At 46.2% G+C, this 22,081-nt stretch overlaps 5 protein-coding genes and 1 pseudogene across 9 annotated transcripts in view; 2 read left to right on the plus strand and 4 right to left on the minus strand.

Moving 5' to 3' along the window:
• Positions 1–7,829, minus strand: part of LOC144698452 (uncharacterized) — a 48,755-nt gene extending 40,926 nt beyond the window's left edge. The window contains 2 exon segments of the mRNA XM_078570394.1: positions 3,751–6,705; positions 7,689–7,829. Coding sequence (XP_078426520.1) covers positions 3,751–5,947 — 2,197 coding nt within the window. The 5' untranslated portion in view covers positions 5,948–6,705; positions 7,689–7,829.
• LOC144697079 (uncharacterized) overlaps positions 1–10,994 on the plus strand; it is a 280,076-nt gene extending 269,082 nt beyond the window's left edge. For both annotated transcript variants that reach the window (XM_078568891.1, XM_078568890.1), the window contains exon 2: positions 8,946–10,994. In XM_078568891.1, the coding sequence (XP_078425017.1) occupies positions 9,293–9,943 (651 nt within the window). In that variant the 5' untranslated portion in view covers positions 8,946–9,292 and the 3' untranslated portion in view covers positions 9,944–10,994. The remainder of the gene's footprint in view (positions 1–8,945) is intronic.
• LOC144697248 (uncharacterized) overlaps positions 1–22,081 on the plus strand; it is a 420,900-nt gene that overhangs the window by 318,968 nt on the left and 79,851 nt on the right. The gene's annotated exons all lie outside the window — the stretch shown is intronic.
• Positions 1–22,081, minus strand: part of LOC144697407 (uncharacterized) — a 456,361-nt pseudogene that overhangs the window by 162,986 nt on the left and 271,294 nt on the right. The gene's annotated exons all lie outside the window — the stretch shown is intronic.
• The window catches only part of LOC144697301 (uncharacterized), a 273,518-nt gene that overhangs the window by 31,626 nt on the left and 219,811 nt on the right, over positions 1–22,081 (minus strand). The gene's annotated exons all lie outside the window — the stretch shown is intronic.
• The window catches only part of LOC144697306 (uncharacterized), a 74,076-nt gene that overhangs the window by 6,198 nt on the left and 45,797 nt on the right, over positions 1–22,081 (minus strand). The window lies entirely within an intron of this gene.

A 22,081-nucleotide genomic window follows, 5' to 3' on the forward strand; every position in this document is an offset into this window, starting at 1 on the left:
GAGTTTTATATAGGTTCAGCATAACTTCCCTGCTTTTGTTCTCAATCCCTCTATTTCTGAAGCACAAGATCCCATGTGCTTTGCTAATTCCTCTCTCACTCTGTCCTGCCACCTTCAATGACCTCTGCACATGAACCCCCAGGTCCCTCTGTCCCTGCTCACTTTTTAGAACTGTTCTATTTACATCTATATTTCCTCTCCCTATCCCCTCTGCTAAAAATCATCGCCTCAGTCTTCTCTGTATTAAATTCCATCTGCCACTTCAGAGAATGTTAAGGGGAGCTTTAAGTGTTAAACTAAACATTCAGAGAAGAGGAGGCACTGCTTTCTTTAATATGTCACCCACAATTGAAGATGATCCCCTCCCTTTCAATGTATATGAGGCTCATAGAGCACAGAAGGAGGCCATTTGGCCTATTATGCCGGCTGCTGCGAATATCTAAGTTCATAATTCATATGTTTTCAAAAATAACTTTCAGTTTGGTGATTGAAATGTAGCTCAATGGAAACTCTGGGTTGAGAAACTGTTGAACACAACTCTGATGGAAATCCAAATCAAACAAGCCTGGGCTAATTACAGTTAAAATCTGACCTTTGTTTATTCAGTAAGGTCAGCGTTGATAGTGAGAACACTTAAACAATGGATGATCTATTGTGGATTTTTCTTTTTATTTTCTCACTGAAGGCAGTTTCAATCAGCAGCCTGAGGGCAGCTTGGTCAGTCAGCAGGAAGTGTGGGACCAGGAGCTGTGAACCAGCTGTGGGACGAGAAGCCAAGAGGGTCATTAGGAATCAGCGTGTTGCTCATGTTTGAATCCCTCAGCAAGAAGGTAGTGAAACTTCCACTTGAACTGAGAAGTCCACAGCTTTGAGGCCTTAAAGGTAAGTTGCAGTGTTTCTTGCCTAAAGCTGATGGAAGGACCCCCATAAAGCCTTGGAGCTTGGAGAATAGCTGGAATACTGAGGAGAATTAAAGTGAATTCTGGAGAGCTTTGACATCCCTTTGGGATGGTCCCAGGAACAGAAGCGAATGAACCTTCAAGATATTGTTCAGTATAAGTTCTCTTGTGGAGAAGTTAAAAAGTAGAACTGAATTTAAAGCATAAATCTTTATAATCTATAACGTTAAGTTCGTAGTGCTGGTTTTTAATATTCTTTTGTTTTATATATACAGTAAATTTTGGTTTTGTTTGTAAATGTGGAATCTTGTGGTGTAATTCTTTCAGTTATCACTGGGTGTTCGAATTTCTCTTTAAACATTAACGGTCCTGACCGGGATTGTAACAATCGGCAGAAACAATATTTCAAAACAAACCAGAGGACAAAATATGATTTTCCTTATTTTGCACAAAGCACTATTACATTTTAAGACATCCCTCTTCTAGGATCCCCAGTAATTTCTTAGTTCGAGCACTTCTTTTTATAAAATAATCCGATAATTGATGACTAAAAATGGAACTAATTGTCGACCTTTCCAAAGCAGGAGGACTATCGCCCAGCACAGAGGGTAAGTTGGGATTTCTCCTGTAGACCAATCGAAATGGACTTTTCCCTCCAACCATCTGGAGTGAATTCTTTACATGAATCGTCCATGTCTGTGCAGTTGTCAACTTGCAGTTTGGCTGATCAGCTAAGATTTTCTGCAGCATTTCATCGATCACGGCGTGATTCCTTTCACAGAGTCCATTGCTGAAAGGACTTTCAGCTGTGGTGTTCATGACCATAGTGTTCATGTTTTCACACACGTCTCTAAACTCGTCATTTGCAAATTTCCCCTCCATTATCAGTCAGAAACTTAGCTGGTGCCCCAGGTCCAGTCCCTATCCATTTCTCCATGACTTGGTCTATAATCTCCCTTTTGCCCTTGCCATGTATTATTGAGAAAGACTAAATCGGCTACCATGTCTATAAAGTGTAGAATGAAAGTATTTTTGTCTTTGTCCCATCCCTTTAGATCCATGGCAACTACCTGGTTAAAGTCACGTGCCTAGGGAAGGTTTACAATAGGATGTGACAGCGTCCTCCCATACTTTTTATAGACTTCACACTTTGCTCTAATCCCCTCTATGAGCCTTGTATACTCTTCACCAACCACCCCTGCATCTTTTAGCAGGATTTGTTATCTTTGACAGGAAGGGTGAGCAAATTGTCTGTTTAGTTTTAAAATAATTTGTTTTTTTCTCTCTGATTCTTATCATTGATGCCATTAATCCTTCTCACTCTGATTAGAAACATCTGGTATTGTTAAGGGGAGACGAGAATGTCCTGATTGAGTAAACTGCAGATCCACTGACTTTCCAAAAACAATTGCCTAATCTTACTCCATGTCCAGTTGCATTTGTGCCTTTTTTGTGGAAGGTTTACTCAACAGTAAGGGTATCACACTGGAGAGTACACCAGTCCTGATAATGTGGCTGACTCAAGCTATTTTGCAAAAATCCCCACTCTTTTTAGTGACGTCAATGTGTTCACATCACCAAACAATGACAAGTAGAACTTTCATACTCCTTGTGTCAATCCTCATTATGAGGTGAATCTGGATAACATTTTCACCAACTGATCCACATACTGTCGAGGTGCAGCCACTGTCTAACACAGCACAGTTGAATGAGTCTGTGATGAACACAATCATCACTGGACCAAAGTTCCTTGTGACTAGTACAATTCCTTCAGAGTGATCGTCATCATCATCTTCAGCTCAAAATTCTCTGTATCATGTGTCACTTCGAAGATCCTGATTTTCCACTTTGGGCAGTTCATCACATAATGATATTTTGAGTCAGACCTGAAATACCTGTTAATTGTTCCTTGGTCATTCCTGGGGTTCATTCACCTATTAGTGCTGTTCCAATCCTGTCTCTTGTCGTGATATCCAGATCTGCTAAAGATGTTTTTACCCTCATTCGAAACCTTTCAAAGTCCAACTATGCTTCATAGGCATCCAGTAGATCATCTTTCTTGTAAATCTCATCAATGAACCTGAATAGAAGATCCAAACCTTCTTCAGTATCCAACTGACGGGCATCCAGCTCACTAAATACTTTGCTTCTGATTTTATTTTTGTTGGGAAGTGACAATGCCAAGACCAGACTTTGTTTCCTCCTTGGTAGGGACGTAACCCGTGTCCACATCTCCACTTCATTCTTCCACTGGTCGTGTGGCTAAGAATCCGAGAACATCAGCGGGTAATCAGACCCAGACAATTTCCATAATATAAAAGCAAATTACTGCAGATGCTGGAAATCTGACACAAAAACAGAAAGGGTTGGAAAAACTCAGCAGGTCTAGTAGCATCTGTGGAGAGAGAAACAGAGTTAACGTTTCGAGTCCGTATGACCCTTCTTCAGAGCAATTCCCTGACAATTTCCACTTGTTTTCAGCCGTTTCTCACAAAAGCTACTCAGATTGTAAGCTTCTGTCTGAAATTTTATTTTCCTTCAGTTTCCAACCTCCACCATTAGACAAGTATTCTCTGTTACCATGTTATAATACTGACAGCCTGATTGTGAAGGAAGAAACTGGAGCCAGTCTTTGCTTGGTGTAGATTTATTCACAGTGTGAAACATTACAGGTATATGCCTCCTGAATACACCCCATTATGTGTCAGTAGTGTCTCTTTATATGTACTCAAGTAACCATCCAATAAATGTTCTGCACCTGTATATATTTTACCTCAATTGACACAATTAACTCCCACAGTGCGAGCAGGCTGGTTAACCGAGTGAATCCCTTCCTACATTCAGAGCAGGCAAACGGCCTCGCCCCGGTGTGGCCCTGTTGATGTGTCAGCAGGTCGGATGAAAGAGCGAATCTCTTCCCACACATGGAGCAAATGAAGGGCCTCTCTCCAGTGTGAACTTGCCGGTGTGTCTGCAGATGGGACGACCGAGTGAATCCTTCCCACATCGAGAGCGGGTGAATGGTCTTTTCCAGTGTGAACCTGTTGATGTGTCAGCAGGTGGGATAACTGAGCGAATCCCTTCCCACACACAGTGCAGGTGAACGGCCTCTCCCCGGTGTGAACTACCTGGTGTGCCACTAGATGCGCAGACTGAGTGAATCCCTTCCCACACACACAGCAGGTGAATGGCCTCTCCCCGGTGTGAACTATCTGGTGTGCCACTAGGTGCGCAGACTGAGTGAATCCCTTCCCACACTCAGTGCAGGTGAACGGCCTCTCCCCGGTGTGAACTACCTGGTGTGCCACTAGGTGCGCAGATTGAGTGAATCCTTTCCCACACTCAGAGCAGGTGAACGGCCTCTCCCCAGTGTGAACTACCTGGTGTGCCACTAGGTGCACAGATTGAGTGAATCCTTTCCCACACTCAGAGCAGGTGAACGGCCTCTCCCCGGTGTGAACTACCTGGTGTGCCACTAGGTGCGCAGATTGAGTGAATCCTTTCCCACACTCAGAGCAGGTGAATGGCTTCTCCCTGGTGTGAGATACCTGGTGTGCCACTAGGTGGGATGACTGAGTGAATCCCTTCCCACACTCAGAGCAGGTGAACGGCCTGTCCCTGGTGTGAACTACCTGGTGTGCCACTAGGTGGGATGACTGAGTGAATCCCTTCCCACACACAGAGCAGGTGAATGGCTTCTCCCTGGTGTGAGTTACCTGGTGTGCCACTAGGTGTGTAGACTGAGTGAATGCCTTCCCACACACAGAACAAGAGAATGGCCTCTCCTTGGTGTGAGCGACCTGGTGTGCCACTAGGTGGGATGAATGAGTAAATCCCTTCCCACACTCGGAGCAGGTGAATGGCTTCTCCCTGGTGTGAACTATCTGGTGTGCCACTAGGTGGGATGAATGAGTAAATCCCTTCCCACACTCGGAGCAGGTGAATGGCTTCTCCCTGGTGTGAACTATCTGGTGTGCCACTAGGTGGGATGAATGAGTAAATCCCTTCCCACACTCGGAGCAGATGAATGGCTTCTCCCTGGTGTGAACTGCCTGGTGTGCCACGAGATGGGATGACTGAGTGAATCCCTTCCCACAAACAGAGCAGGTAAATGGCCTCGCCTCAGTGTGAACTACCTGGTGTGCCACGAGGTGGGATGACTGACTGAATCCCTTCCCACACTCAGAGCAGGTGAACGGCCTCTCCCTGGTGTGAACTACCTGGTGTGCCACTAGGTGCGCAGACTGAGTGAATCCCTTCCCACACTCAGTGCAGGTGAACGACCTCTCCCGGGTGTGAACTGCCTGGTGTGCCATGAGGTGGGATGACTGAGTGAATCCCTTCCCACACTCAGAGCAGGAGAACGGCTTCTCCCTGGTGTGAGCAACTTGGTGAGTCACTAGGTGGGATGACTGAGTGAATCCCTTCCCACAAACAGAGCAGGTGAACAGCCTCTCCCCAGTGTGAACTACCTGGTGTACCAGTAGGTGGGATGACTGAGTGAATTCTTTCCCACACTCAGAGCAGGTGAATGGCTTCTCCCTGGTGTGAACTACCTGGTGTGCCATTAGGTGGGACGAATGAGTGAATCCTTTCCCACACACAGAGCAGGTGAGCAGCCTCTCCCTGGTGTGAGCTATCTGGTGTGCCAGTAAGTGTAATGGCTTACTGAATCCCTTTCCACACACAGAGCAGGTGAGTGGCCTCTCCCTGGTGTGAGCTATCTTGTGTGCCAGTAAGTGTAATGGCTTACTGAATCCCTTCCCACACACAGAACAGGTGAATGGCCTCTCCCTGGTGTGAGCTACCTGGTGTGCCATTAGGTGGGATGACTGAGTGAATCCTTTCCCACACACAGAGCAGGTGAGCGGCCTCTCCCTGGTGTGAGCGACCTGGTGTGCCACTAGGTGTGAGGAATGAGTGAATCCCTTCCCACACACAGGGCAGGTGAATGGCCTCTCCCCGATGTGAATGTGTCGATGAGTTTCCAGCACAGATGTGGTTTGGAATCCCTTCCCACCATCCCCACATTTCCACAGTTTCTCCATGGTGTGTGTGCCCTCGTGTATCTCCACGTCTGTTGATCAATTGGTGCCTTGTCCACACACAGAACACATGTGTGGTGTCTCCCCTTTGTGAACGGTGTGATGTTTTTTCAGTCTGTGTAACTGCTTAAAGCTCTTTCCACAGTCAGTGCACTGGAACACTCTCACTCGGGTGTGTGTGTCTCGGTGCTTTTCCAATCACACTGATGTTTGAAACATTTTGAAGCAGACAGAACAGACAATCATCTCTCCTTCTAGATTGAAAGGCCGATGATATTCAGGTCCTGATGAATCGAGTGACTCTGGCAGATGCTAACGTGAATTTTGGTTTGAGAATTTCTAGCATAGACGGGTTCCGGAATCCCTTCCCACAGTCCCCACATTTCCATGGTTTCTCCCTAGTGTGGGCGTCCTTATGTCTCTCTGTGTTTGACGATCAGTTGAAGCCTCATACATGCACAGAACACATATACAGTCTCTCCCCGCTGTGAATGGTGTGATTTTTTTTTCAAGCTGTGTAACTGGTTAAAACTCTTTCCACAGTCAGTGCACTGGAACACTCTCACTCGGGTGTGTGTGTCTCGGTGCTTTTCCAATCACACCAATAGTTAGAATCTTTCCCCACAGACAGAACAGACAAACGTTTCTCCACATTCAAAGGTCAATTATGTTCAGGTCCTGATGAATTGAATGACACTGTGAGAGCTTGATGTGATTTTTCGTTTGAGATTTCTGTCTGCAAATCCTCCCCCTCTAATATCCTGCAAAAGGAGTTTACTGTCAGTACAGGATAGAAATTCAGAATCGACAATTCTAATTTCTATGAAACATTCTTTCCTCTCCTGTTCCCCAAAACCTGTAAATCTCTGTCCCACACACTCTCCCTCCAATCTCACTCTGCTGTACCTAATATACAACCTTCCAATTCTCCTGAAGGTGCACATTCATCCCGATTGACAGATCCATGTTCAGCACTGTCAGTCCAGCAAACAGCTGTGAGCCATATGCATGAACACATTACAGGAGTACAAATGTTGTAATATATAATACGCATTGCATGATTAGAGGTATTAGGGGATGCAAGAAACAACAGTATTTAGGAGTGAGTGATCATGACCTGAAATTCAGTACATCTGTGGATGGTGGAACTGGAGATGATCATTGATTTCAGAATGAAATTCGATGGACACTTGATAGAAATATGCTTGCAGGGGAACGGGGATATCGAAGGGGAATGGAACTGACTGGATTCTTCCACAGAGAGTCAGCATGGACTTGAGTTGCCAAATTAACTCCTTCTGTGCCGTAATGACCCCATGACTGGAAATATATACACAGCTACAGTCTTATACTACAAGACTGGAAAGGATAATAAATGAATTTAACGATAGGACTACAAATAATATATCTAAACTGTTCCCTATCACAACATTAGACATATGTCTGTCCTATATTAATTTACTGGCCCCTTAAATGTCAGCCATCTCCTGGGGAAACCACCCCTTTAATTGTGAACATTAGGAAAGAGACCATCCTTTTAGCCAGACAAATAAATGTGTCAAGCTGAGGGAGCAAAGGATGTCAATGTCTTTTAGAGAGAGAGAGAGAGACGTGGGCCAACCTTTCCAGAGTCTGCACCCTCCCTGGATTCACTTCCTTTCCCTTCAGTTCCTGCAAGTCAACAATTTCCCCCCAGAATGAGAAAAGAAATGGAAAGGGGGAGAAAAGAACGTGTTTTACTCACAGATGTTGGACACAGGAAGAAGTTTTAGTCTGTGTGAAGCTCAATCTTCATGCACACAAAGCCCGCGCTCTGATTGGCTGGAGGACAAAAGTCCTTCCGGTGCTCCAACCCTTTCCATTGGCCAGCTCCTCAGCAAGAAGGGAAGGGGCGGGCTCTCGCCCACACATGCGCAGCTTCTCCTATCCCGAGTTCTTCGAGCGGCTTCTCGCTCTGTCCGGAGCCGTTAGGCGGTTGCCTGGAAACCTCAGCTCGAGGAGGGGGAGGGGGAACAATTGGTGGGGGCTGGGCTCCTGTGTCCACGCGCCTGGTCTGCAGACTGGAACCCGAGGTCGTCACCGCGGAGCAGAGTGATTCCTATTGGCTGATTCAGGCAGGGTCCCATTCTGAACGCCACAATGCGGAAGTTGGACAATGAGCTTCAGACTAAAACTTCCTCCTCTGGGCAACATCTGTGAGGAAATCAATGTTTCCCCCTTTCCATTTCTTTTCTCATTCTCGGGGTAAATTGTTGACTTGCAGGAACTGAAGGGAAAGGAAGTGAATCCAGGGAGGGTGCAGACTCTGGAAAGGTTGGCCCAGGTCTCTCTCTCTTAAAGACATTGACATCCTTTGCTCCCTCAGCTTGGCACATTTATTTTTCTTCCTAAAATGATGGTCTCTTTGCTAATGTTCAGAGTCCAGTGTTGTTTAATGGTTCATATTAAATGTATTATTTCTGGTTCTCTAATAAAATACATTTATTATTTTTTCTAGTCCTGTAATATATTACTGTAGCTAGGTTATTTATTTCCAGCCATAGATTCATTACTAATACAGGAGTCCATTCAGCAACTCAAGTCCCTGTCGACTCCCTGTAGAGCAATCCAGTCAGTCCTATTCCCTTTCTATATCCCCATTCCCTTGCATGTTTATTTCCTTCAAGTTATCACTCAATTTCTTTTTGAAATCGTTGATCATCTCTGCTTCCACCAGTCAGTGAGTTCCAGGTCTCGCAGCCTGCAGGTAGATTTTCAGGACTTTGTGTCCTGCACTGGAACCACTGAGCATGGACCAATCAATCAGCATGAATTGACACCTTCAGGAGTATTGGGAGGGTGTATATTAGGTACAGCAGAATAGGAATGGAGGGACAGTGTGTGGGACAGATTTACAGCTTTTGGGTGAGAGAGGAAAGACTGTTCCATAGAAACTAGAATTGTCTGTTCTGAATTTCTATAATGGACTGACAGTGATGACTTTTGTAAACTCCTTTTACAGAATATTAGAAGTGGAGGATTTGCAGACAGAAATCTCAAATCAAACGTCACATCAAGATCTGACAGAGTCACTCAATTCATCAGGAGCTGAATATCAATTGCCTTTGAATCTAGAAGGAGAAATGTTTGTCTGTTCTGTCTGCTTCAGGCGGTTTTGAAATCAGTGTTATTGGAAATGCACTGAGACAGACACATCTGAGTGAGTGTGTTCCAGTGCACTGACTGTGGAAAGAGCTTTGACCAGTTACGCAGCCTTATAAAACATCACGGGAGGGACTGTACACATGCTCTGTGTGTGGACTGCTCAGTTGATCATTGAATCTGGGGCGACCTAAAGACACCCACACAATGGAGAAACTGTGGAAATGTGGGGACTGTGGGAAGGGATTCATATCACCATCAAAGCTGGAAATTCATCGACGCAGCCACACTGGAGAGAGGCCATTCACCTGCTCCATGTGTGGGAAGGGATTCACTCATTCATCCCACCTGATGAGACACCAGCGAGTTCACACCGGGGAGAGACCATTCACCTGCTCTGACTGTGGGAAGGGATTCACTCAGTCGTCCCACTTGCGGATACACCAGCGAGTTCACACCAGGGAGAGTCTGTTCATCTGCACCATGTGTGGGAAACGATTCACTCAGTCATCGAGCCTGCTGAGACACCATGTCACTCACACTGATGAGAGACCCTTTCAATGTTCTGACTGTGGGAGTAGGTTCAAAAGCTCTCAGGAACTGATGTTCCACCAGCGTTTTCACACTGAGGAGAGACCGTTCAGCTGCTCTCACTGCACAAAGAGTGTGAGAAGTTCATCCAACCTGCAGGAACACCAGCGAGTGCACACCAGGGGGAGGCCATTCACCTGCTCTGAGTGTGGGAAAGGATTCATTCAGTTGTCCAAACTGCATATGCACCAGCGAGTTCACACTGGGGAGAGGCCATTCACCTGCTCTAGTGCAAGAAGGGATTTGCTTATTTATCCAGCCGACTGAGATACCAGTGAGCTCACAGTGGGAAGAGGCCATTCACCTGCTCGGAGCATGGGAAGGTATTCACATGATCGTCCCACCTGTTGACACATCAGCGAGTTCACACTGGAGAGAGGCCATTCACCTGCTCTAGTGCAAGAAGGGATTTGCTTATTTATCCAGCCGACTGAGATACCAGCGAGCTCACAGTGGGAAGAGGCCATTCACCTGCTCGGAGCATGGGAAGGTATTCACATGATCGTCCCACCTGTTGACACATCAGCGAGTTCACACTGGAGAGAGGCCATTCACCTGCACCGTGTGTGGGCAGCGATTCCCTCAATCATCCAGCCTGCTGACACACCATGTCACTCACAACAATGAGAGACCCTTTAAATGTGCTGATTGTATCTGGGCCCCACATTTTAGGAAAGATGTGAAGTTCTTCCAGAGGGTGCAGAGGAGATTTACGACAATGGCACCAGGAATGAGGGACTTCAGTTAGTTGGAGAGACTGGAGCAATTGAATTTTTTGTCTTTGAATCATGGAGTCATTAAGATATACAAGGAGACTATTCAGCCCATCAAGTCCATGCTGGCTCTCTGTAGAGCAATCCAGTCAGTCCCATTCTCCCATTCTATCACTGAATCCTTGAAAGTTTATTTCTCTCAAGTGTCCATCCAATTGCCTTTTGAAATTGTTCATCGTCTCTGCATCCCACCCCGCCCCTCAAAGTCAGCGAGTTCCAGGTCATTACCGCTCGCTGTGAAAAAATATTCCTTCTCACATCCGCTTTGCATCTCCTGCCCAAAACCTTAAATCTGTGTCCCTCTCCTCCTTGTACCATTAGCGAATAGGAACAGCTTTTCTTTGTCCACCTTATCTAAACCTGTCATAATCTTGTACACCTCTATCAAATCTCCCCTCAACCTCCCGGATTCAAGGAAAACAATCCCAGCCTGACGTCTAAAATAAATAAAACAATATGTTAATGCCTGAAATCAATTGGGAATGTTTGATTTCTGTTTTAAACATATGATTAATATATTGTATTGGACAATAAACGAATTGGAGTAACTCACCCGGGTGATCAGTGGAATGTATCAATCTGGTATCCACCTACATTCTAGTGAAAGTCAGGGAGGTGTAGATGAGATGAATAAGTTGATAGATTTCTCTGGGAGATATTTACATCCTTACCTATGAATTTTGTTTTAAAGAAAACCACATTTGACAGTCTGGCCACCACCTGAAATATCAGGACAACAACAGGGGGAGATAAGCTTACTTTGGTCTTTTGATAAGCACACCTCAAAGTTCAGAATATGTGGCCTGACATTGGGATACCGGTGTGAGTGTGCAGATGTGATTTGTTACATGTGAAGACAATAGGACGCGTAAATTCATGGTGAAGTGGACTGAGGAACGGGTCCCAAACATACACAGCTACTTGACAAACAACATGACATGAAATGGCTAATGTGACCAAGAGAATGAGACAATATTTTGACATCATCAAAGCACTGACACACACTCCAGAGGGAAACTGACTTTAAAACAATCAGTTTAGAATTAAACACACTGGTCATGGTCAAAAAGTGACTAAAATTGAACCAACAGAGATCAACATTTGGATTGGGTCAATTAAGGGCTTGGGAGAAATAATACTGAGTGAGAACTGTCCACAAGTTGGACAGGAGTAAGGAGAGAGCTGGAGAATCTTTTACATCCATGCTTGATCTGTTGCTTGAAGCATATGTCCTTATGTACTATTACAGAATCACAGTGCAGAAGAGGCCCTTCGGCCCATCGAGTCTGCACCGACACGTGAGAAACACCTGACCTACCTACCTAATCGCATTTACCAGCACTTGGCCCATAGCCTTGAATGTTATAACGTGCCAATTGCTCATCCAGATACTTTTTAAAGGATGTGAGGCAACCCGCCTCCGCCACCCTCCCAGGCAGTGCATTCCAGACCGTCACCACCCCCTGGGTAAAAAAGTTTTTCCTCACATCCCCCCTAAACCTCCTGCCCCTCACCTTGAACTTATGCCCCCTTGTCACTGACCCTTCAACTAAGGGGAACAGCTACTCCCTATCCACCCTGTCCATGCCCCTCATAATCTTGTACACCTTGATCAGGTCGCCCCTCAGTCTTCTCTGCTCCACTGAAAACAACCCAAGTCTATTCAACCTCTCTTCATAACTTAAATGTTTCATCCCAGGCAACATCCTGGTGAATCTCCTCTGCACCCCCTCCAGTGCAATCACATCCTTCCTATAATGTGGCGACCAGAACTGCACACAGTACTCCAGCTGTGGCCTCACCTAGGTTCTATACAACTCCAACATGACCTCCCTACTTTTGTAATCTATGCCTCGATTGATAAAGGCAAGTGTCCCATATGCCTTTTTCACCACCCCACTAACATGCCCCTCTACCTTCAGAGATCTATGGACACACACGCCAAGGTCCCTTTGTTCCTCAGAACTTCCTAGTGCCATGCTGTTCATTGAATACTTCCTTGTCAAATTACTCCTTCCAAAGTGTATCAGCTCACATTTTTCAGGGTTAAATTTCATCCGACACTTATCTGCCCATTTGACCATCCCGTCTATATCTTCCTGTAGCTCAAGACACTTAACCTCACTGTTAACCACCCGGCCAATCTTTGTGTCATCCGTAAACTTAATTCTACCCCCCACATAGTTATCTATGTCGTTTATATAAATGACAAATAATTGGGGACCGAGCACAGATCCCTGTGGTACGCCACTGGACACTGGCTTCCAGTCACTAAAGCATTCTTCTGTCATCACCCTCTGCCTCCTACAACTAAGCCAAATTTGAATCCACCTTGTCAAATTACCCTGTATTACCATGTGCCTTTGCCTTCTTTATAATTCTCCAATGTGGGACCTTGTCAAAGGCTTTGCTGAAATCCATAATAACTACATCAACTGCACTACCCTCATCTATACACCTGGTCACCTCCTCAAAAAATTCAATCAAATTGGTTAGGCATGACCTCCCTCTGACAAAGCCATGCTGACTATCCCTGATCAAACCTTACCTCTCCAAGTGGAGATAGATACTCTCCTTCAGAAATTTCTCCAATGGTTTCCTGACCACTGACATGAGACTCACTGGCCTGTAGTTCCCTGGCTTATCTCTACAACCCTTCTTAAATAGCGGAACCACATTAGCTGTTCTCCAGTCCTCTGGCACCTCCCCTGTGGCCAGAGAGGAATTAAAAATTTGGGTCAGAGCCCCTGCGATCTCCTCCCTTGCCTCCCTCAGCAGTCTGGGACACAAATCATCCGGACCTGGAGATTTGTCCACTTTTAAGCCTGCCAACACCTCCAATACCTTGTCACTCCCTATATCAATTTGCTTAAGAACATTGCAGTCTCTCTCCCCGAGTTCGATACCTTCATCCTCATTCTCTTGGGTGAAGATGGATGTGAAGTATTCATTCAACACTCTAGCGATGTCCTCTGGCTCCAACCATAGATTGCCCCCTTGGTCCCTTATGGGCCCTACTCTTTCCCTGGTTATCTTCCCATTGATATGCTTATAGAATATCTTGGGATTTTCCCTACTTTTACCAACCAGAGCTTTCTCATATCCCCTCTTTGCTCTCCTAATTGCTTTCTTAAGCTCCACCCTGCACTGTCGGTACTCCACTAATGCCCCTGCTGATTTGCTTCCCTTGTACCTGCTCAAAGCCTCTCTTTTCCTTCTCATCGTAACCTGAATATCTCTGGTCATCCATGGTTCTCTGGGCTTGTTACTCCTTCCTCTCACGCTAGAGGGAACATATTGAGCCTGTACCCTCCCCATTTCCTTTTTGAACACCACCCACTGTTACTCTGTAGATTTCCCCACAAGTAACTGTTCCCAGTCTACCTTGGCAAGATCCTGCCTTATTTTACTAAAATCCACTCTCCCCCAATCCAAAACATTTTTTTGCAACTTGTCGATTTCTTTGTCCCATAACAAACTTAAACTGTACCAGGTTGTGGTCACTATCACTAAAATGCTCATCCACCAGCACCTCAGCCACCTGTCCGGCTTCATTCCCCAGAATTAGGTCCAGCAATGCACCGTCCCTTGTTGGACCCTCTACATATTGACCTAAACAGTTCTCCTGTGCACATTTCAAGAAATCCAATCTATCCAAGCCCTTAACACTATGTCTATCCCAATTAATGTTGGGAAAGTTGAAATCACCTAATATAATTACCCTATTGTTATTGTTTTTACACACCTCCACAATTGTGCACATATTTGCTCCTCAATTTCCCGCTGACTATCTGGGGGTCTAGAATAAACACCTAATAATGTGGTTGCCCCTTTTTTATTCCTAAACTCTACCCACAAAGCTTCATACGATGCCCCCTCCAAGATATCATCTCTCCTTACTGCAGTAACAGACTCCTTAACTAATAATGCAACACCTCCTCCTTTTTTATCCCCTCCTGTCTCGCCTAAAGATCCTATATCCCGGAATGTTGAGCTGCCAATCCTGCCCTTCCCTCAACCACATCTCAGTGATGGCTACTATATCACAATTCCACATGTCAATCCTCACCCTTAACTCATCCGTTTTACCTGTAATACTCCTGGCATTAAAGTAGAGGCCATCCAGCCTTGCCTTACTCCCTTGAAGCTTATTGCAGCTGTACTCCCTCTGACTTGATTGTGTTACTGTATTATGATGTGTCCCTATTCTGCTCACATTCTGTGTCCCCTCCCCCTGCCGAATTAGTTTAAACTCCTCCCAGCAGCATTAGCAAACCCGCCCGCAAGGATGTTAGTCCCACTCTGGTTCAGATGTAGACCGTCCTGCTTGTACAGGTCCCACCTTCCCCAGAAACGGTCCCAGTGATCCAGGAATCTAAAACCCTTCCTCCTGCACCAACTCTTAAGCCACGTATTCATCTGTGCTATTCTCTTATTTCTGAGCTCACTAGCATGTGGCACTGGGAGTAAACCAGAGATAACAACCTGAGAGGTCTTGCTTTTTAGTCTACTGCTTAACTCCCTGAATTCTTGATGCAAGGCCTCATCCTTCTTTCTACCTATGTCATTGATTCCAACATGTACCATGACCTCTGCCTTATCACCCTCCCTCTTCAGGATGCCCGGCAGCCGTTCAGTGACATCCCGGACCCTGGCACCAGGGAGGCAACATACCATCCTGGAGTCACATTGACGGCCACAGTAGCGCCTATCTGTTCGCCTGACTATAGAATCCCCTATTACTATTGCTCTTCCTCCCTTCCTGTACAGACAGGCTGCTTATGGTGCCAGAAGCTTGGCTCTGTCCGCACTCCCTGGAGGAACCAGCGCCCTCATCAGCCTCCAAAATGGAATACCGATTTGCGAGCGGAACCCCAGGGGACTCCTGAACCACCTGCCTGTTTCTCTTGGACTGCCTGGTGGTCACCCATTCACTTCCTTCCTCAAGTCCCTTCATCTGCGGTGCGACCACCTCTCTAAACATGCTATCCACGATGCTCTCAGACTCGCGGATGCTCCACAGTGTCCCCAGCCGCCGTTCCAGCTCTGAAACCCGAGCTTCCAGGTGCTGCAGCTGGGCACACTTCCTGCACACATGCTGGTCCCGGGCACTGGAAATGTCCCCGGCTTCCCACATGGAGCACGAGGAGCACACCACGGCTTTGAGCGCTGCTGCCATGACTTATCCCTTTAAATTAAACTTTTGTCAATTACTCTAGGACCCTTCTTTCCTGATCCTCGTTACTGTAGAGTATACAAACTGTAAACCACAAAAAGACCTTAAACTATAAGCGATTAAAGTAGTAAATACTTTACCCACTACTTACCAGTGGTTCCTTTCCCTTGTAGCCTCTCCTGCTGCAGCACGCTCTGAAGATTTAAGAAGTTGGATAGCAAGGAAAAAATGCAAAGAACACATCGTCCCCTGTGCACCGAATTCCCGCTTTGCACCAAATTCTGAGTACCCACTCTCTCTGTGCCCCACTTAGGATGTGCTCACTCTCCTGTTCCTGTGCAAGCACACTGTAGCGTGCTTCTAGGTAGTCCCTTTGTTAAATAGAGCTGACTTGACTCACCACTAGTTAAGCTTCAAATAGTAATTAACCCCATTTCAGGCCCTAATCAGGCTTCAGGTGATTGACAGTTAACTGTCGCACAGTCAGCTGAGTCAGCTACCTTACCAACCTGTTAACTAGACTACTGAACTTACAAAAATTAAAGAGAAAGACTTACCAGTTCAATTCCCGCTTTGCACCAAATTCCGAATACCAACTCTGGCTGTGCCCCACTCAGGATGTGCTCACTCTCCTGTTCCTGTGCAAGCACACAAGTAGCCTCGAACTCACAGCGCTCCTTCAGGAGAAGAAAAGATCGAGTAGATGTTACCCCAGGTGGGGCCAGAACAGAACTGGAAAATAACAGAGTGAAATTGAGTGAGGGGTCAGAGAGAGAGTTCTCCTCCCCCTCAAGGTGTGGACTGTAAGAATCCTGGGGGACCCCCTAATTCGGGTTTTCTTGCTAATTAGTGAACACTGAATGAAAAACTATGACTGGCTGTGCATTGATTTTTAATTTGATTGTTACACTTCTCCTGTTTTTATTCCTGTTGTGGTTACTCTCTGGGTGAGGATGGTTGACAGGTGACAGGAAGGGAAATTGTGGTTTGGAATGATGACTCCCTGTACCGGGAACGGAGCGTGGGAAGCCAATTGTTTGAGAATTTGACGTAGCTTGGGCAGGTACAGACGGTTCAATGATAGGTTTTGTAATTGATCCATTCAAATGTTAGCTCGGCAATGATTGGGTTAAATCAGTCTCCATAGACTTTGTGATGTGGAAAAGTATCAGAAAGGATTCCCCGAGCACAGAGATTTGTAGAGGTTTTACATATTGCATTGACTGGTGCCATGGCATCTGGGGCAGGCCAGGGAGCATTTACGCGGAGATGGTGCTTCTACCCAGAGTGTAATGGTAATGCTGCTGCACTTTGATACTACTGCTCAGACATGAGCATGTGTCAGGTCTTATTTATACTGAATAAAATCTAACCATTGTCACCAATAAGGGTTATCACTGTGAATCATTTCAGAGTTTGGGATAAGGGGATAAAGGGTTAATTGTCTCCCCAAACCCCATTTTCTAACATCGCTGTGTCAAAAATAAAATCTCATCTCCCCCTCTGGCTCCTTTGCCAATTATCTTAGAGGGACTCACTTTATCTTAAAGAGCCTGCCAACCCCTCACCCACTTTCCCTATAGTGCAGAAATCTAATCATGAAAAGTCCAGAAAAATCAAATATTTTTACTGGTAAAAGTTTATTAATGAAACAGAATGTGGTTAGTAAACAGGAAATGACTTGAGGATCGAAGACAACCAGATGGGCACAATGTTCTGGACCCAAATGGTTTCTCTTCGGCTCCTCTGTACCCTGTTCCCGTGAGTCCCCGCTTTGGACACAGGGGCACTGAACCCCGGGGGTCGGGCCACCATCAGCTCCGGTCACCCCCTCCTGTGCCCCGATTGGTTGGAGGCCCATTTACCAGTCAGTCCTTTGCACCTTCCTGTCTCTCTATCAATGTGACGCCCATGGCAGTTTCCCAACTGTGGCGCAGGCCCCGTTATTCTCAGCTAAATTCAGCCCTTAGCTCCGTCGCCTGGCTGTCATTGACAAGAGCAATAGAGAGACAGAAAGGTGCTGGAGGATCAAATGGGAAGATGAAACTTGTGGCTCTGAACCAACACTTCAACATTTGTCAGTCAAACACTTGTTATTTATACTGGGGTTGTTATTATTAGCTTGAGACGCTGGAGGCAAAGGGTAACTTTCCGTTTCTAACTTTGTATTTTCTATAGTGTCAGCCATGGCTCAGTGGGTAACACTCTTACCTCTGGGTCAGGAGGCTGTGGGATCAAATCCTACACCCAGGACCTGACGACAAAAATCAAAGCCCACATTCCCAGTGCCAGCACTGAGGGAGTGCTGCACTGTCAGTGCAATCTTCTCTCAAATGAGATGTTAAACTGCCAGCCCCGTCTGCCCTCTCAGGTGGATGTAAAAGATCCCACAGCTACTATTTCGAAGAAGAGCAGGGGAGTTATCCCCCCATGTCCTGGTCAATAACCATCCCTCAATCAACATCACTGAAAACAGATCATCTGCTCATGATCACATTGCTGTTTGTGGGATCTTGCTGTGTATAAATTGGCTGCCGCGTTTCCTACATTACAACAGTGACTACACCTCAAAAGTACTTCATTGGCTGTAAAGCGCTTTGGGACGTCCTATGGTTGTTAAAGGCGCTATAGAAATGCAAGTCCTTGTTTAATTGTCAGCAAACTTGGAGATGTTACACTCGGTCCCTCATCGAAATCATTCACAGAGATTGAGAGCTCATTTTGTGTATAAACCTCCTGTTTGACACCTTTCCAAACGCTTTTTGAAAATTCAAACACACCACATCCAAGCTGAGGATTTTTTTGTTTTAAAAATCACAGCAAGTTGTTGTGATTTGGAATTCACTGCCTGAAAATGCGCTGGAAGCAAATTCAACTGTATCTTTCAGAAGGGAATGGGGCAGATTCTTGAAAGGAAAAGAAAATTGCAGGGTGATGGGATTAATTGGACAGCTCTTTCAAAGAGCCTGCAGGAGCACGTTGGGCCGAATGGCCTCCTTCTGTGCTCTATGAGCCTCGTGTGCATTTAAAGGGAGGGGATCATCTTGAATTGTGGGTGACACATTAAAGAAAGCAGTGCCTCCTCTTCTCTGTATGTTTAGTTTAACACTTATATCTCCCCTCAACATTCTCTGAAGTGGCAGATGGAATTTAATACAGAGAAGTGTGAGGTGATGGGATTTGGCAGAGGGGATAGGGAGAGGAAATATAGACTTAATGGCACAGTTCAAAAGAGTGAGTAGGGACAGAGGGACCTGGCGGTTCATATGCAGAGATCATTGAAGGTGGCAGGACACAGTGAGAGAGGAATTAGCAAAGCAAATGGGATCTTGGGCTTCAGAAATAGAGGGATTGAGAACAAAAGCAGGGAAGTTTTGCTGAACCTTTATAAAGCTCTGGTTAGGCCACAACTAGAGTATTGAGTCCAGTTCTGGTCACCACACTTTAGGAAGGATATGAGGGTCCCTGAGAGGGTGGAGAGGAGATTTACCAGAATGATTCCAGGGATGAGGGATTTTAACCACAAGGTTAGGTTGGAGAAGCTTGGAGCAAAGGAGATTGAGGGGAGATTTGATGGAGGTGTACAAGATTATGAGAGGTTTAGATAAGGTGGACAAAGAAAACATGTTCCCATCAGCTGATGGTACATGGACGAGGCGGACACAGGTTTTGTGCAGGAGACATATCTACATCACTGTTCCCTCACTGGCACTGGGTCAAATCCTGGAACTCCCTCCCTAACCGCACTGTGGGTGTACCTACACCACATGGACTGCAGCGGTTCAAGAAGGCAGCTCAACACCACCTTTTCAATGGGCAATTAGGGAGGGGCAAGAAGTGCTGGCCCAGCCAGTGACACCCACATCCCATGAAAGAATGAAAATGAAAAGATATGGGGGGGAAATTAGGAGGAATGTTTTTACACAGTGAGTGGTGATGACCTGGATCTCGTTGTCGGAGAGGTGGGTGGAAGCAGAGACAGTGAACGGTTTCAAAAGGAAACTGGATGGGCAGTTGTGGGAAATACATTTTCAGGGCAACATGGATAGAACAAAGAAATGGGACTGACTGGTTTGATCTGCAGTGAGCTGGCATTGACACGATGGGCTGAATCGTCTCCTTCTCTACCCGAATGACTCCGTGATCAAAAAAGAACAATTTTAGCTGCTCCAGTCTCTCCAACTAACTGAAGTCCCTCATCCCTGCGCTTCTCTTCAACTCCCGGCTTCTCTCGCGCTTCTCTTCAACTCCCGGCTCCTCTCGCGCTTCTCTTCAACTCCCGGCTCCTCTCGCGCTTCTCTTCAACTCCCGGCTTCTCTCGCGCTTCTCTTCAACTCCCGGCTCCTCTCGCGCTTCTCTTCAACTCCCGGCTCCTCTCGCGCTTCTCTTCAACTACCGGCTCCTCTCGCGCTTCCCTTCAACTGCCGGCTCCTCTCTCGCTTCTCTTCAACTCCCGGCTCCTCTCGCGCTTCTCTTCAACTGCCGGCTCCTCTCGCGCTTCCCTTCAACTCCCGGCTTCTCTCGCGCTTCTCTTCAACTCCCGGCTCCTCTCGCGCTTCTCTTCAACTGCCGGCTTCTCTCGCGCTTATCTTCAACTCCCGGCTCCTCTCGCGCTTCTCTTCAACTGCCGGCTCCTCTCGCGCTTCCCTTCAACTCCCGGCTTCCCTTCAACTGCCGGCGTCTCTCGCGCTTCTGTTCCTGAGCAATAGAGATCCAAGTCAGGATACTCTTTCGAGTTATCAGCAGTCACAGATTGCAACTCTTTCGAGTACAATCACAGTTCTTGGTTTCCGGGAGTGGGACATGAACCCACAACCCTCTGATTCAAAGGCGAGGGTGCTATGAACTGAGCCACAGCTGACACCTCTCCAAGTCAGGATGGTGCGCCACTCGGAGGGGAATCTCAACTGATGCTGTTCCCATGTGTCTGTTGCTATTCGAGATGGTAGAAGTAGTGGGTTTGGAAGGTGATGTTGAAGGAGCTTCGGTGAGGCAATGCAGTGCATCTTGTAGATGGTACACGCTGCAGCCACATGTACTGCACTGGTGGAGGGAGTGAGTATTGAAGGTGGCGGACGGGCTGCCATTAAAGTGGGCTGCGTTGTGCTGGATGAAACAGACTCTCCAATATGAAAAAGACTGGCTGATAAATAATAATTGTTTTAGGAAATGACTGGGATCCAGTAAATTTAAATAGTTTCCATCCATTTTCAAAAGATCTGCTCTTAAAAGTTATATTGGAACAAATCACATGAGATGTTTGTATTTGAATTGACTGTCTTGGCTCCTCACTCGGACACCTGGCTGACAAGAGGCAGTGATTGGACAATAGCTGGAAACAATGAGCTGAAATGTTCTTCGGTGAGTTAAGCTATTTCTCTTTAACCCGGAATTGACTATGTCAGAGTTAAAGGCAATACCAGGTTCAATTACATTGAATATTCAGCACAAAAACAGGTATTCAGCCCACCCAATCCATGCCAGTGTTTATACTTCACTTGAGCCTCCTCTCATTCTTTCTCATCTCACTCTCAGTGAATCCTTCTGTTCATTTCTCCCGGATGTGTTTACCCAGCTTCCCCTTAAATGTATCTATGTTATTCACCTCCACCACTCCCTGTGGTAGCGAGTTCCACATTCTCACCCCTCTCTGGGAAAGAAGTTTCTCCCGAATTCTCGATTCGATTAATCAATCGCTATCTTTTGACGATGTCCTCTAGTTTTGCTCTTCCTCCGACAAGTGGAAACATTCTCTGTGTCTATCAAAGCCTTTCAGGATTATAAAAACCTCCATTAGCCCTCAGCCTTGTCTTTCCAAGAGTGAAGTGACCCAGCCTATTCAACGTCTCCTGGTGCATTAAACCTTTCAGAGTGAAAATCTTAGGACAAAAAGGCTTTGTTCACACCGGAGCTCAGCACAGTGAGAGAGCAGGGACAGAGTCACAAGGGAGCCTGAGGAGAGGAGATTCACTGAGAATGGCTGGGCTGGGCTGGGCTGTGCTGTGGGAATGAGATTGTTGATCAGACTGTTCATCACAGGGGTCTTGGAGTTAGGGGGAGTGAGGGAGTTCAAGAGGCAGCCTTCAATAAAACACCAACCTGTATTAATATATCACCTTCAATGTAACAAAATGGAACAAAACGTCCTGTTTCTGTGCTGTATTTTCATTGTAATTGAGTCCAGTATGGCCTTTACCTCTGACATAGTCCATTGTGGGTTCAAGGTCACGGTCCCAAGGATCATTTTGAAGCAGAAATTGATAACGTTTTCAAGATTATGTCAGAGAACATCCCACTCCCTTTTTCTCAGTCGTTTCTGGGATGTGGGTGGCTCATACCAAATTGCCCTTGTTCAGAGGGCATTTATGACTCAACCGCATTGCTGTGGGCCTGGAGTCACATGTAGGCCAGACTGGGGAAGGACAGCAGATTTCCTTATGGAATCAGAAGGGTTTT

The sequence above is a fragment of the Cetorhinus maximus genome, chromosome 23 (assembly GCF_964194155.1).
Source record: "Cetorhinus maximus chromosome 23, sCetMax3.hap1.1, whole genome shotgun sequence".
In the NCBI taxonomy this organism is placed as follows: Eukaryota; Metazoa; Chordata; class Chondrichthyes; order Lamniformes; family Cetorhinidae; genus Cetorhinus; species Cetorhinus maximus.